Genomic DNA, 15,561 nt, shown 5'->3' with positions numbered 1-15,561 from the left:
ATTTCCCTAAATCGCTCCAGGCAAATGCTGGGATGGTTCCTTTGAAAGGGCACGACCGACTTCCTGCCCCATCCTTCCCTAATCCAATGATACTGATGACCTCGCTGTTTGGTCTCTTTCCCCCAAACAACCCAACCCAACCGCAACCCCCAATCTAAGTGGCTCGTAATTATAATTCCTAGGGTTTTAGTTGAATCTGCGGGCTTTAGATTTAGTGATTTATCGTGTAACCGAAGTTTAACAGATTCCTTTTAGCACTCATATGGAGGACTTCATTATCTAGGATCAATTGCCACTTTCCAAAATATACAGATATATTTTTTAAATCGTTTTACATTTTTTGATCTCAGATTGTTCCTCAGATTGTTACGAAATCATTTATATAGATAAGGAACAGCAGAGGGCCTATAACACTACGTTGGGGAACGCCAGAAATCACTTCTGTTTCACTCGATGACTGTCAGTTATAAGGAACTGTGACCTCTCTGACAGGATACCACGAACCCAATTAGCTAACTTAGATGATATTCCATAAGCACCCAATTTCAGTACAAGCCGCTTGTGTGGTACAGTGTCAAAGGCCTTTTCGAAATCCTTGTCGATAGCACTCAACACTTCACGCTTCACAAGAATGATGTTTTCTGAATCCGCCTTTACTGTGTGTCAATAGACCGTTTTCTTCGAGGTAATTCATAGTCCTCACACGCAATATATGTTCCAAAATCCTACTGGATATCTACGTTAATAATATGGACCTGTAATTTACTGGATTACTCCTTCCACCGTTCTTGAATATTGGTGTAACCTGTCCAGGTTTCCAATCTTTTCATACGGATCTTTCGTCCAGCGGACGGTTGTATAAGGTTGTTATGTATGGAGCTGTTGCATCAGCATACTCTGAAGGAAACGTAATTGGTATACAGTACGGACCGGAAGACTTGCTGTTATTAAGTGATTTAAGTTGCCTCACAAATCAGAGGATATCTGCCTCTAGGTTACTCACGTGGAGAAGTGTTCTTGATTCGGATTCTGGAATATGCAGAAAGAGTTTAAAGATTTGATTGACAATGAAACAGGATAAAATCACGAATGTCGACAGACAAGATTCCTTGTTTTGTACATCAAAAAGCACTTTGTGCTAAATTTGCAGGCCTTTGGCACATGGCGAAATTGGAAGAAAGCATAGTATAATTGCTGAAGTCACACGCATCTTCCGTTTTCAGCTGCAACGGTTTTCAGTGAAACTGAACGATTCCTATGGAGACTTCATATCGTACTGCAAAGTACGTATGTTATATCGAGACACATACCTGGAACGACTTAAAACTTGCTACAGTTTAATTTTTTGACAAAAAAAGCAATGCAGGAACGAAAATGAAAACATGTGTAATCTAGTGCAGATTTCACATTTTAACTGGACTTGACTGTACACTGCCCACAGTAATGCACTGCAAGGTAACTTTTTCCTCATTTGATGGGGATGCATTTAAAAAGAAAATCGCGTTTCTGGAACGGACACATTCTGACAAAGACAGTGAAGTTCCCTAAGATCACTCGTGTTAAAGGAAATACGGAGTTTGAAGAATACGTTGTGGCCTAGAAAGAATTACAAGGGTAGTTTTATGAAGTTTTTGAGATTTTTAAAAGTTTGTTTGCATTAGCGCTTCATTGCGTATTAATACATGTTACGTAACATCAGTGCTCTTGTGCCAAGTTATCCTCTCCCTTTGTGTAAATTTTTCTGTCAAAACATGTCTAGCAAATGTGATGTTTGCTGTAGGAATCTGAAGGCGGGGGTGTGAAGACTGTGTAGGTTATGGTTTATTGGGGCGAATGTAGCGGCGAGGAAACTGGGTAGATAAGACGCTCTCCATGGCAACGTACGTTATGTAGAAAGGACAGAAAAGTCGCTGAAAAGGAGGTAAAAATTTGTGCCATTGAGGCTGAATTACAAAATGAGGACTTGGAATTATGTAGGCTAAGGGAAGAAACAGGGACAGGAAAGGTAGAAGCAAAAAGAGAAACTTGAAAAAACTTCGAAATTCAGTTAGTAAATCAGTTTGGCTTGCTATCTGAAGTAATGGAGGAAGGGCCTCATCCAGATGTAGTTGAATGTATTTTGAAGCAGAATATTAGCCTCAAGAAAAAAAGACACGTAGGGATCAAATCAGAATAGGAAAAGAAGAATATTGCTTCTAGTTAACAGTCAAGGCCAGGAGCGTCAGGAGGAGTTAGGTGCAGCGTACCAGCTCACAAGTTTTGTGAAAACAAATGCTAGGGAGACCAGGAAATTACAGTTGGGGCAGCAGGAAACAGCCTGCGGTATGAATCCAAGCTGTACTATTGCGAGAGACTTGGATGAAATAGGAACATGAACTGGCCACACAAATGTGGTGTCTGTGGAGGTCTTTCAGCGCCGTGTTCGGTCCTGCGTAAACACTCCTGCAAGGCGTGTTAACACTCTGGTTTGCTATCTGAAGTAGTGGAGGAACGGGATGTTCCAGATACCCCCAAAACCTCACACACGCGACGTTCCTGTTGACACTACTGGTAGGTGAGGATACACTACGCATGGCCTGCACCTAAATAGGAAGGGGAAAGATAAGTCAGCTGTGGTTAATGGCACCAGGCAGACACGTTTTTTATGTCAAGGTCAAAGTCAAAACAGGCAACACTCAAGAAAAATAGAATAACAGAAGCTTCATGTACAGTAAATAGGGATGAAGCTAAGGGTAGTATCAACTTACCAGTTTCTCATTCTGGAAACATCCCCCAGGCTGTGGCTAAGCCATGTCTCCGCAATATCCTTTCGTTCAGGAGTGCTAGTTCTGCAAGATTCGCAGCAGAGCTTCTGTAAAGTTTGGAAGGTAGGAGACGAGGTACTGGCAGAAGTAAAGCTGTGAGTACCGGACGTGAGTCGTGCTTCGGTAGCTCAGTTGGTAGAGCACTTGCCCGCGTAACGCAAAGGTCCCGAGTTCGAGTCTCGGTCGGGCACACAGTTTTAATCTGCCAGGAAGTTTCAGTATCAACTTACTTCATCAGAATATCAGGGGAATAAAAATAAAGTAGATGATCTGTTAACATCTACATCTACATTTATACTCCGCAAGCCACCCAACGGTGTGTGGCGGAGGGCACTTTACGTGCCACTGTCATTACCTCCCTTTCCTGTTCCAGTCGCGCATGGTTCGCGGCAAGAACGACTGCCGGAAAGCCTCCGTGCGCGCTCGAATCTCTCTAATTTTACATTCGTGATCTCCTCGGGAGGTATAAGTAGGGGGAAGCAATATATTCGATACCTCATCCAGAAACGCACCCTCTCGAAACCTGGCGAGCAAGCTACACCGCGATGCAGAGCGCCTCTCTTGCAGAGTCTGCCACTTGAGTTTGCTAAACATCTCCGTAACGCTATCACGCTTACCAAATAACCCTGTGACGAAACGCGTCGCTCTTCTTTGGATCTTCTCTATCTCCTCCGTCAACCCGATCTGGTACGGATTCCACACTGTTGAGCAATACTCGAGTATAGTTCGAACGAGTGTTTTGTAAGCCACCTCCTTTGTTCATGGACTACATTTTCTAAGGACTCTCCCAATGAATCTCAACCTGGTACCCGCCTTACCAACAATTAACTTTATATGATCATTCCACTTCAAATCGTTCCGCACGCATACTCCCAGATATTTTACAGAAGTAACTGCTACCAGTGTTTGTTCCGCTATCATATAATCCTACAATAAAGGATCCTTCTTTCTATGTATTCGCAATACATTACATTTGTCTATGTTAAGGGTCAGTTGCCACTCCCAGCACCAAGTGCCTATCCGCTGCAGATCTTCCTGCATCGCCGGCCGAAGTGGCCGTGCGGTTAAAGGCGCTGCAGTCTGGAACCGCAAGACCGCTACGGTCGCAGGTTCGAATCCTGCCTCGGGCATGGATGTTTGTGATGTCCTTAGGTTAGTTAGGTTTAACTAGTTCTAAGTTCTAGGGGACTAATGACCTCAGCAGTTGAGTCCCATAGTGCTCAGAGCCATTTGAACCATCTTCCTGCATTTCGCTACAATTTTCTAATGCTGCAACTTCTCTGTATACTACAGCATCATCCACGACAAGCCGCATGGAACTTCCTACACTATCTACTAGGTCATTTATATATATTGTGAAAAGCAGTTGTCCCATAACACTCCCCTGTGGCACGCCAGAGGTTACTTTAACGTCTGTAGACGTCTCTCCATTGATAACAACATGCTGTGTTCTGTTTGCTAAAAATTCTTCAATCCAGCCACACAGCTGGTCTGATATTCCGTAGGCTCTTACTTTGTTTATCAGGCGACAGTGGGGAACTGTATCGAACGCCTTCCGGAAGTCAAGGAAAACAGCATCTACCTGGGAGCCTGTATCTAATATTTTCTGGATCTCACGAACAAATAAAGCGAGTTGGGTCTCACACGATCGCTGTTTCCGGAATCCATGTTGATTCCTACAGATTACATTCTGGGTTTCCAAAAACGACACGATACGCGAGCAAAAAACATGTTTTAAAATTCTACATTAGATCGACGTCAGAGATATAGGTCTATAGTTTTGCGCATCTGCTCGACGACCCTTCTTGAAGACTGGGACTACCTGTGCTCTTTTCCAATCATTTGGAACCTTCCGTTCCTCTAGAGACTTGCGGTACACGGCTGTTAGAAGGGGGGCAAGTTCTTTCGCGTACTCTGTGTAGAATCGAATTGGTATCCCGTCAGACCCAGTGGACTTTCCTCTGTTGAGTGATTTCAGTTGCTTTTCTATTCCTTGAACACTTATTTCGATGTCAGCCATTTTTTTCGTTCGTGCGAGGATTTAGAGAAGGAACTGCAGTGCGGTCTTCCTCTGTGAAACAGCTTTGGAAAAAGGAGTTTAGTATTTCAGCTTTACTCGTGTCATCCTCTGTTTCAATGCCATCATCATCCCGGAGTGTCTGGATATGCTGTTTCGAGCCACTTACTGATTTAACGTAAGACCAGAACTTCCTAGGATTTTCTGTCAAGTCGGTACATAGAATTTTACTTTCGAATTCACTGAGCGCTTCACGCATAGCCCTCCTTACGCTAACTTTGACATCGTTTAGGTTCTGTTTGTCTGAGAGGTTTTCACTGCGTTTAAACTTGGAGTGAAGCTCTCTTTGTAGATGACCTCACAAATAACAGTGGGATTGATATACTTTGTCTGAACGCCATGTAACTGTGGTGATGGATAGTGTCAGGATAAATTAGTATAATTTAGCATCTTACACTTCCAGATATAGCATGGATAAAGGAGGGGTTGCCGTTTACAAAAAAAAAAGGATGTAAGTACAAAACTGTAGAAGTACGCAAATTCTGTATTGATCAGCACTTTGAAGTTTGTGCATGTAAACTAGAGATAGATAATGTAGTGTTGATGTTAGCAACAGTGTACAGGTCCCCATTAGGAGATTGGGAGCTAGTAAAAAAGTTTGACTACCTATTACGCTGTCTGTCAGCCAAAAACAGGAAGTTGTTAATCTGTGATGATTTCTATGTAACCTTTCTAACCAGTTCAGATGGGAAAAGTGTAAGTGTTATTAATTGCATATAACATAGAATCAGTTATCAATTTCCCTACACATATAGCTCAAGGCAGTAGCGCTCTAATAGATAATGTATTTGTACAGCAAGAGGGTGTAAAACTAACACATGCTTTCACATTGATAAATGGATTATCAGCCCATGATCTACAATTGATTAAATTAGAAAACACAGCAAGGTGTACAGTTCAGAAACCATGAAATAGAACTGTACGGTTGCTCAACCCAGTGTTTATTGAGCACTTCAGAGAAAATTTAAGAAATGTTAATTGGGGAGATGTGTATAACGAGCCAAATGCACTTGTGCCCGGGCGTGGCCCGTGAGCTGATGTCTTGGCCACCCCATTTCTACACTCCTCGTTTCTTTCGTAATGCCTACAAACACTAACACATGTACTCGTACTGATAAATAATTAAAATACAACCTACTGGTCAATTTTGATTAATGGGTATTAGGCCACGTTCCATAGCGTATTTCTGTGCCAAAGACTTCGTCCCCTAAATGTGGAGGCCCCACCAGAGGCAATAAACAATGACACAACACTTAACTTGTGGAGAGAGACGTATCCGAGATTTCAATTCTGATGTATTCTAGAGCTTCCAGCAGATAAGGGCAACGCTACAATGCTCATGAAATAATGAACCTACTGCGGAAAAACTTGCGTTGTATTACAACCACGAAGGTACAGTGAGATTAAAAGCAATCTCTCAAGATCAGTACTTAGGGTAACGCATCAGCTAGTAAAAGCCTCTTCGATTTCTCTCACCAACTAGAAATGTCTTACTACATCAGAACTGGTCCCATCAAGATTGTATGGTATACCAAAAATTCACAAACCTGTCATTCCATTAAGACCAGTTGTTAGCGCTATGGACTGTTCGACAAGCGTGACTGCCAAATACCTGGACAGTCTTCTACAGACCTCTGTAGCAAAAAACGACGTATAAAAGGTTCAGTTCATTATACAAAAAATAGAATCCTTCATGTCCATCAGATATTAGGCCATTTAGACGTTCTATTACTGCTTACTATAGTTGCTCTTAATAAAACGATCTCACATATGGAATTTACACTCTTAGACAAAAAAAAGGAACACTCCGTGAAGGAAATATCCAGAAGGTACAGAAAGTAGTAGTTGTGCTGTACATGAGCACACAAACAAGTGAATGACTTATTCAAGAGGGAAGCTTAACAAGTTAAGTAAGTAAATAATGCGTCCTTATGTAAGCAATTTTTCATCTTGATATTTATTGACAGAGTTGTTGGATGTCTCCCTGAGGAACATCATGCCATATTTTGTCCAAATGCTGCGGTAGATCGTCAAAATCCCGACCTGGTAGGACGTCCCTGCCTATATCGCTCCAATTATTCTCAATTGGGAAGAAGTCTGGTCACCTTGCTGGCCAAGGTAGGGTTTGGAAAGTCTAAAAACAAATAGTAAAAACTCTCCCCATATGCAAGAGGGCATTATTTTGGAAAAAAAGTTAGCCAAGTATGGCTTACCTTGAAGGCAGCAAAACGGGGTGTAGAACAGCATAGACGAACTGCTGTGCTGTAAGGGTACCACAGATTAAAACCAAAGAAATCCTGCTGTGAAGAAAAATGACACACCACACCATCACTCGAGGTTGTCAGACCATATGGCGGACGACAGTAAGATTGGTATACCATGACCATCTGGGGCATCTCCAGATGCGACTTCGGCCAGGAATCTCATTGACTGGAAGAGTCTTCTATGATGAGCCTCGCTTCTAATTGAGCCCCAATGTCCAGCAAAGATGTGTCTGGAAACGCCTTGGAGACTTGGGGGAGGGGGGGGGGGGGTTCCAACCTGACTGTCGCCCGCCATGAAGCCCAACAACCGAGAGTGATGGTCTGGGGTGCCGTTCACTTTCATAGCAGGACCACTTTAGTAGTCACCCACACAGCAGAGCGGTACGTCGACGATATTCGATGTTCCACGTCCAGCTTTGTTGTCCTTCATGGCAAGCCATACTGACATTACATATCAGCAAGGTAATGCCCGCCCACACACACAACGAGTGTTTCTATTGCTCGCCAAACATACCTTGACTAGGAAGGGCGCCAAACCTCTCCCCAACTGACAACGTTTGGGGCACACCGGGCAGGGCACTCGAACCATCTCGGGGTTTTCATGACTTAAGCTGCCAGCTGGACATGATTTCGGACGATGTCCCTCAGGAGGACATTCAACAGCTCTGCCAGTAAATGCGAAGCCGAATAACTGAGGCGGACCAAAGTGTTACTGACTTCGCTCAGTTTGTGAGGCTCTCGAATAAATCATCCAGTTTTCTGAAACTGTATTCATTACAGGAAACACACTCAGCACAGTTACAACGGAGCTCTATATGTAAAACTGGAAGGAATAGCTCATCAGCCCAACAAGAAAAATTACTATCGTTGGTTTTGTTATATTGATGACACTCATACTTCGTTATATAGCCTCATGGACAAAAAGAACTCAGACTTTCTAAACTTTCCGAATGATATTAGTTATAATATAAAATCCAGTATAGAAAAAGAGAAAGAAGAAATATTTTAAAATGTACGGCTACTTAGAAAATCCACAGATGTTAGGCACAGAAGGTCTGCAAAAACCTCACTCATACATGTGGATACATTCACAAAAATTCCAGTCATTGTCACAAACTGAAAAGAGCGGTAACGAGAACATTGGTGGGCTTGGCTTAAATAATGTGTCACCAGAGGAGTTGGAGGAACGCTCCGACCATTTAAACACTGCTTTCAGAATAAATGATTAATCTGAGAAAGAGATAAATAGGGCAATAAGTCCATAAAGGTATGGAGCTTCTCACGAAGAAGAAACAAAGATTTACTCCCATTCGTAAAAGCAGTCATGGTTCACATGATCAGAGTACGAGGAATACATAGTATTGATGCAGTGTTTATACCAATTATGAAGGAGCGTGAATGTTTCGAACACTATAAAGAATGTACGGCCAGCACTTGCCACAGGAGGAATATATAAATTGTCTTGCACACACAGTGAACCACACATGTGTAGTACAAACAGAATAGCAGTTGTCATCTGCGAAATAGCAATAAATCGGCAGTTGCAGAATATCCACTCGGACCAGGGAAACTAAAAATTCGTCTCTGCAATACAGAACCAATATTACTGTGCTTGAATTTACAGAGAGGGTATTCAAATTCCAAAGCACGAGAGCAACTTTAACGGAAAGAAGAATGAGAGAAATTAGACGAGCTGCTGGCCTCAGTGCTGAATACAGAAACCAGCGCCAAGTGTTCCCCGGCAGAAGCTCGACAACGCACGCACTCGTGACTCTGCGCTCTTAAGCAGCCGTCTGATGACGTCACAGGGATCCGGACAAACAGTTCAGCTTGTTCAGTTTATAGAAGTTTCAAACTGCTGCCTGAGCCTTTTTAGCCTCTGAAGATGTCTCCAGCATTTGGAGACGGAACGTTAGAGACCTTTCCATTTTTTTTTTTGAGCCATCTGTCTTCTCATTCGTTTGATGTGGTCCACTACAAATTCCTCTCCTATGCCAACCTCTTCACCTCAGAACAGCACTTGCGACCTACGTCCTCAATTATTTGCTGGATGTATTCTCCAATTTCGTACCATGGAAGTCATTCCCTGATGTCTTAGCAGATGTCCTATCATCGTGTCCCTTCCACATATTCCTTTCCTCTTCCATTTTGCGCAGAACCTCCTCATTCCTTACTTTGTAAGTTGACCTAATTTTCAGCATTCGTCTGTAGTACATCATCTCAAATGCGTTGATTCTCTCATTTTCCGGTTTTCCTACAATCCATGTTTCGCTACCATTCTAGGTTCTGCTCCAAACATACATTCTCAGAACATTCTTCCTAAAATTAAGGCCTATCTTTGATACTAATGGACTTCTCTTCGTCAGGAATGCCTTTTTTGCCGGTGCAAATCTGCTTTCGATGTCCTCCTTGCTCCATGTGTCATTGGTTATTTTGCTGCCTAGGTAGTAGAATTCCTTAATTTGATATACTTCGTGACAATTAATCCTGATGTTATGTTTATCTCTGTTCTCATTCCTCCTACTTCCAATTCCTTTCGTCTTTCTTCGATTTATTCTCAACCCATATTTTGTACTCATTAGACTGTCCATTCCATTCAGCCCATCGTGTAATTCTTCTTCACTTTCACTTTCAGGATAGCAATGTCATCAGCAAATCGTATCATTCATGCCCTTTTACCTTCAATTTTAATCCCACTCCTGAACCTTTCTTGTATTTCCATAATTGCTTCATTGATGTACATATTGAAAATATGGGCGAAACACTACATCCCTGCCTACAACCTTTTTAATCAGAGCACTTCATTCTTGGTCATCCACTCTTATTATTTTCCTCTTGGCTTTTGTACATATTGTGTATTACCTGTCTCTTTCTACAGCTTACCCCTATTTGTCTCAGAATTTCTAACACTTTGCGCCATTTTACATTGCTCAACATCTTGTCCAAGTCGACAAATCCTATAAACGTAACTTTATTGTTCTTTAGTCTTGCTTCTATCACGGACAGCAACGTCGGAATTGCCTCTCTGTTGCATCTACCTTTCCTAAGGCCAAATTGATAGTCATCTAACTCATCCTCAATTTTCTTTTCCATTCTCCAATATGTTATTCTTGTCAGCAATTTGGATGCATGAGATGTTAAGCAGACTGTTCGATAATTGTCGCACTTTTCAGTTCTTGCAGTCTTAGGAATTGTGTGGATGATATTTTTTCGAAAGCTAGATGGTATGTCGGCGGACTCATATATTTTACACACCAACATGAATAGTCGCTTTGTCGCCAGTTCCCCCCAATGGTTTTAGACATCCTGATGGAAAGTTATCTACCCCTTCTGCCTTATTTGATCTTAAGTCCTCCAAGCTCTTTTAAATTCTATTACTGGATCTCCTATCTCTTCCAAATCGACTCTTCTTTCTTCTTCTATCACATCAGACAAATCTTCCCTCCTCATGGAGGCCTTCAATGTACTCATTCCATATATCCACTTCCTCCTCCTTTTTTGACGGTGAAATTCCCACTGCACTCTTAATACTACCACCCTTTGCTAACAATTTCACTCAAGGTTGCTTTGACTTTCTTATGCGTTGACTCAGTCCTTCCAACAATCATTTCTTTTTCGATTTCTTCACATTTTTCAGGCAGCTATTTCGTCTTGGCTTTCCTACACATCCTGTCTATTTCATCCCTCAGTGACTAGCCTTTCTGTATTCCTGAATTTCCCTGAACATTTTTGAACTTCCTTCTTTCATCATGGGTAATAAAAGAAATACTTCAGTTATTTGTTTTAATTCCCATGGTTTCTTTGCAGTTACTTTCTTTGCATCTATATTTTTCTTTCCAACTTCTATTATTGTCCTTTTCAGAGATATCCATTCCTCTTGAAGTGGACTGCCTACTGGATTATTCCTTGTTGCTGTATCCATAGCCTTGCAGATCTTCAAGAGTATCTCGTCATTCCTTAGTACTTCTGTATCTGACACATTTGCGTATCGATTCTTTCTGACTTATCTCTTAACCTTCAACGTACTGTTTATCATTACTACATTGTGATATGAGTCTATATCTGCTCCTGCGTATGCCTTACAATCCACTATATCATTTCAGAATCTCCTTCGGACCATGATGTAATCTAACTGTTGTTCCCCATATCACCCAGCCTTTTCCAATTATACATCCTTCTCTTGTGATTAAGAGTATTCGCTATTACTAGCCGAAGTTTATTACAGGACTGAGTTAGTCTTTCTTCTCTCTCATTCCCTGTCCCAACCCCATATTCTCCAGTAACCATTTCTTCCACGTTTTCTCCTACAACTGCATTCCAGTCTCCCACGAGTAATGGAGTTTCATCTCCCTTTACTTACTGTATTACCCTTTCAATACCTTCATATACTTTTTCTGTCATCTTAAGTTTCCGACGTCGGCATGTACTATCTGAACTATCGTTGTGGGTATTGGTTTGCTGTCGATTGTGATAAGCTTAACTGTATCACTGAACTGTTCACTGTAACACACTCTCTGCTCTACCTTCCTAAAGAATCCTGCTTCCGTTATACTGTTTTCTGCTACTGTTGGTATTACCATAATAGCAGCCCAAACTACGACAGTCCCGCCCCACAGCAGAACCCATGGATAGAGACCTGCACCGGGCCTGGTCCCCTACACAGCCTTGTACGACGATCCCCAGTCGACGTTCTAAATCTGTACTCGCCGGTGAACATAAGCCCACTCCACTGATCCAGGTTCCGTTTCACGTGTCCCCTTAGGCAATTTCTTCGCACTCCAAGGTCCCAGGTAGTTGTTTATTGTTGTTCGTAGTGGTCGCCTAGTGACCACATTCATCGTGTGAAACTGGCTACTTACTGACTGTGTCGACGAGCCTCCGAGTTGACACCAAACTGAGGGAGTACTTTTACAGATAGAGGCTCCAGCAAAACACAAGTGGAACTGAGACCACAGAGTTCTACCTCCATGATACAGAGGCACACAGGCAGTCATATGAGCCCCTGGATAGGACCAAAATTTCCTGCAGCTACTTCCTTAATTACCTTAGTGTCCCCCTCTTCCTGTCACTGTCATTTATGCAGCACTGCGCGGACCTGTGAAAGTCGTTTGGTTCTATTCTAAATCAACTGCACTACATTCCTGCAAAAAACTGGGGAGCAAATGTAGACAAACAAAACAACACTGCAATTTCTGTTGGTTATTGGGCTGTTGTATATTGTGCTAAAGCGTTAAGGAGCCATGTTGACTCTTAATGACATTGCTACAACAGCTCCCACTTAGGGGTTGCATGTTCTGTCCAATTTTGTCCCTGGTAATCTCACAATCAAGGATGCCAATGTGCTAATTCCTAAGACAGAGTGCTATAAGAATTCAGTCCAACTGAGTAAGGTAGCGCAGTATGGTCTTTCTTGTCACGAAAGATCAAGATTCAGCCTCATCTAGACGGCACAGGAGAGACATGGCAACGTCTTGAAAACGTGGTATTACAGTGGAAGTGCTGCTCGTGACTATGGCGCCCAGGAGCAGACGGTGAGCCATGTTGTGGGGGAGCGGCCACTCCATGCCTTTGAAGGCGGTCTGCCGTGCTTGTCCAATCATAGTTCTGGCTGCATGTTTGTATGCGAATTCTTGTATTTCATCAGAAATGATCAGTTCACCAGAATATGTTAGCAGACTCGCATACCAGCCGTAATGTACGCAACAATTCCTGCCTGACACCTCGATTCGTCTATAATGGGCTGTCGACCTCTATCAATGGGAAACGTACAATCTGGAGAGGGGAAAGTTCAGTTTAGTTTTGACTATTCTAGTCTACAAAATACAGTCAAGTTTCAGAATACCATCTGTCACATAAGCTGACTCCATTTTATTTTGAAAGGTTGAACAACATGGAATGGAACATGACAACGCTGCAAGCGGATGATCTGAGGCATCATATCCTGTCCCAGTCCGTGCATGCTGTTCGGCGCATCACAAGAGCCGTGGTCATGAGGGTGAAGTGTGAGTGGTGGCATTATTTTCAGTTTGAGTGGAGGAATATACCTGGTGAGTATATTATTTAGAAGTTCGTTATTGTTAAATAAAGTGTAATGTGCTCATTTAGGTATTCCATAAAAACTCTCGTCGATGCTTATGGACACATGATGATGGAGTTGCACCACATTTGAAAAATCAGTCCTAATAACAGTGCATAGAAATAAAAACATCAGAAGTAAATAATAATCACACTGGAGAAAAGAAACTGTTCTCTAATCACAACCGATTGCATCTAACAAGAGAAGATGACCAACCTGGTCTCACATACAAAACGCTCACTTGCAAGGTGTGAGCCCCAGCTGTCTATGTCGCGCGGAGATTTGGACGATTGTACGCAGTTAAGACCTTCTCAACACATAGCTTTTCAACGCTCGTGTACCACTTGTTTCTGGCACGCTCCGCTGCGTTCGCCCATCGTCGGAGCTCGAACTACTGTACGGTACGGTGAGTAAGAGGTTCGCGTTTATAGTGCCGATGAACCGACAAGCGACAGTGTGGCACGTCCAGGAGCAGTATACAGTGACGGTCAAATTGCCACGTTTAAACGTCAAAGCTCGCGACAGTTGTGACCGGTAAGCGTCGTTATATGTGGCTATTCGACTAACTCTTACACGAGGCAAAAGAAACTCTATGAGCGTTTCTTTGTGCTACTATTTGTACCTTGCGATTTAGTTGCGGCAGTCATACAGAAGACCCGTTAAATGGAGAGAAGAATAGTTGATTCACGTTAGACTATTCTTTATGAGAGGATGGTGGTGACAATGATGACGATACCCTTTCACCACGATCATTTTCGTCAAACAACTTCATTGGCACAACGCGACGGAGACGTCAAATCACCAACTGACTGTTTAGGAAGCTTGCTTGGAAGAAGTAATATTGTCAGATTTCACCTTGCCTCTGTCCGTAACGGAGATCTGTGTATGTGTGTGTGTGTGTGTGTGTGTGTGTGTGTGTGTGTGTGTGTGTTTTACAAAAAACTGCTGCAGAATATGTCCTAAAATATTGCTAAACAGTGTTGACCATATATGCGCATGGCATTGAAATACTATCTGCTCATATTGCTTACCCGTTTTTCATGTTAAATAACGTGTGTTCTACTTGAAGAACAAAGTTTCGAAACACATGGGGCAGACGTGACCGCCTCCACGCACGTCTTCCCACACTTGCGACATGAAGCGGGTATGAGGGCTCTGGACGTCACCCCGCTGCACAGTGCTCTGCACTCGTGCATCAGGCAGCTGCAGTGGGGCGCAGCCAGTGGCAGGCAACCTGCACCTACAGAACTGTAAAAACTCTGCATTCAAGACGTCTAAAATGAGTATTATCTTAAGTATGGCCATTTATTTTAAGAGAGGGCGGGTGTTTGGTATCTAGGGTTGAGATCTTGCAAGTGTATGCTTTTCTCCTTACAAAACAAGGTCCAGTTAGTTATGTTTGTGTGGAAGGTTACAAGTAATAAACATGAAGGTTGAGAACAGATTTCATTCGATGTCAGATAAGGAGAGATCATGCTGACACAGGAGTAGAGCACACTGCCTCTAGCCTCGACAAGGGCCTGAGTTGGCCGACAAAGAGAGTCCACGAGTCTCTCCAGTTGTGTCGTGTCCTGCTGACGTCACTCAACAGGTCCCGTAGAGCCGCCAGACCGCAGCGACGTTGAGACCGCCGCTGTCCACACACTGGAGCCAGACATCTGCTGTGAAGCTGAGACCGGATGGCTTAGCGGGCATGTCGGGATGCGGCAGGACGGCTGAGTGTTCGGTCTTCCAGCCAGGAGCGTGTCCACGTGGCCCTGTGAACACGGCTGCCGTCTTGGGAGCGTCCCCAGGGCACTCAGCATGAAGGTAGAGCACAGGTCCTGATTAAAAAATCACTATGCGATGTGATGCGATCTAGACTGCTCGCTCACTAAACTTCAGCACAGATCTCTGACACGTGACGTTTTAAGACTCCCGTTCATTGTCGTTGCGATAAAAGTGACAATGCAGGAAGGTACTGTAACTTTTACGAAATTTTTAGACCTTTAATGCCATACGCTACAGAGCGTACAGGGATCCACTACACGATGCCAACCCCAGCAGAACAGACACTAAGAGTCGCAAGAAACGAAAGAGCCCGTGTCCTTAGAAATAGTGTAAAGTGCGTTATAAAAAGTAGCGGAATTTGGCACATTGTGTACATTTATTTACTTCTTTATGCGTTTATTCCACCTGATAAAATTAAGGTATTCGTGCACTCTCTTATATATAACCTGACATTTCAATGAGTCAACATTACGGCATGCGAAGTACACGGGCAGCACACGGTAGTGATAATTATACTACTTCTGCTAATAACAACAACAACAATGGAGACACATATGAACACACGTTTCT

At 42.9% G+C, this 15,561-nt stretch overlaps 1 protein-coding gene across 1 annotated transcript in view; it reads left to right on the top strand.

Annotated features, from left to right (window-relative positions):
• Positions 1 to 13,086: 13,086 nt before the first annotated feature.
• Positions 13,087 to 15,561, top strand: part of LOC126427230 (uncharacterized) — a 51,454-nt gene continuing 48,979 nt past the window's right edge. Inside the window, exon 1 of the mRNA XM_050089467.1 lies at positions 13,087 to 13,192. Within this exon, the coding sequence (XP_049945424.1) occupies positions 13,135 to 13,192 (58 nt within the window). The 5' untranslated portion in view covers positions 13,087 to 13,134. The remainder of the gene's footprint in view (positions 13,193 to 15,561) is intronic.

Source organism: Schistocerca serialis, chromosome 11, assembly GCF_023864345.2.
Source record: "Schistocerca serialis cubense isolate TAMUIC-IGC-003099 chromosome 11, iqSchSeri2.2, whole genome shotgun sequence".
In the NCBI taxonomy this organism is placed as follows: domain Eukaryota; kingdom Metazoa; phylum Arthropoda; class Insecta; order Orthoptera; family Acrididae; genus Schistocerca; species Schistocerca serialis.
This window is presented reverse-complemented; position numbering and strand designations above follow the sequence as displayed.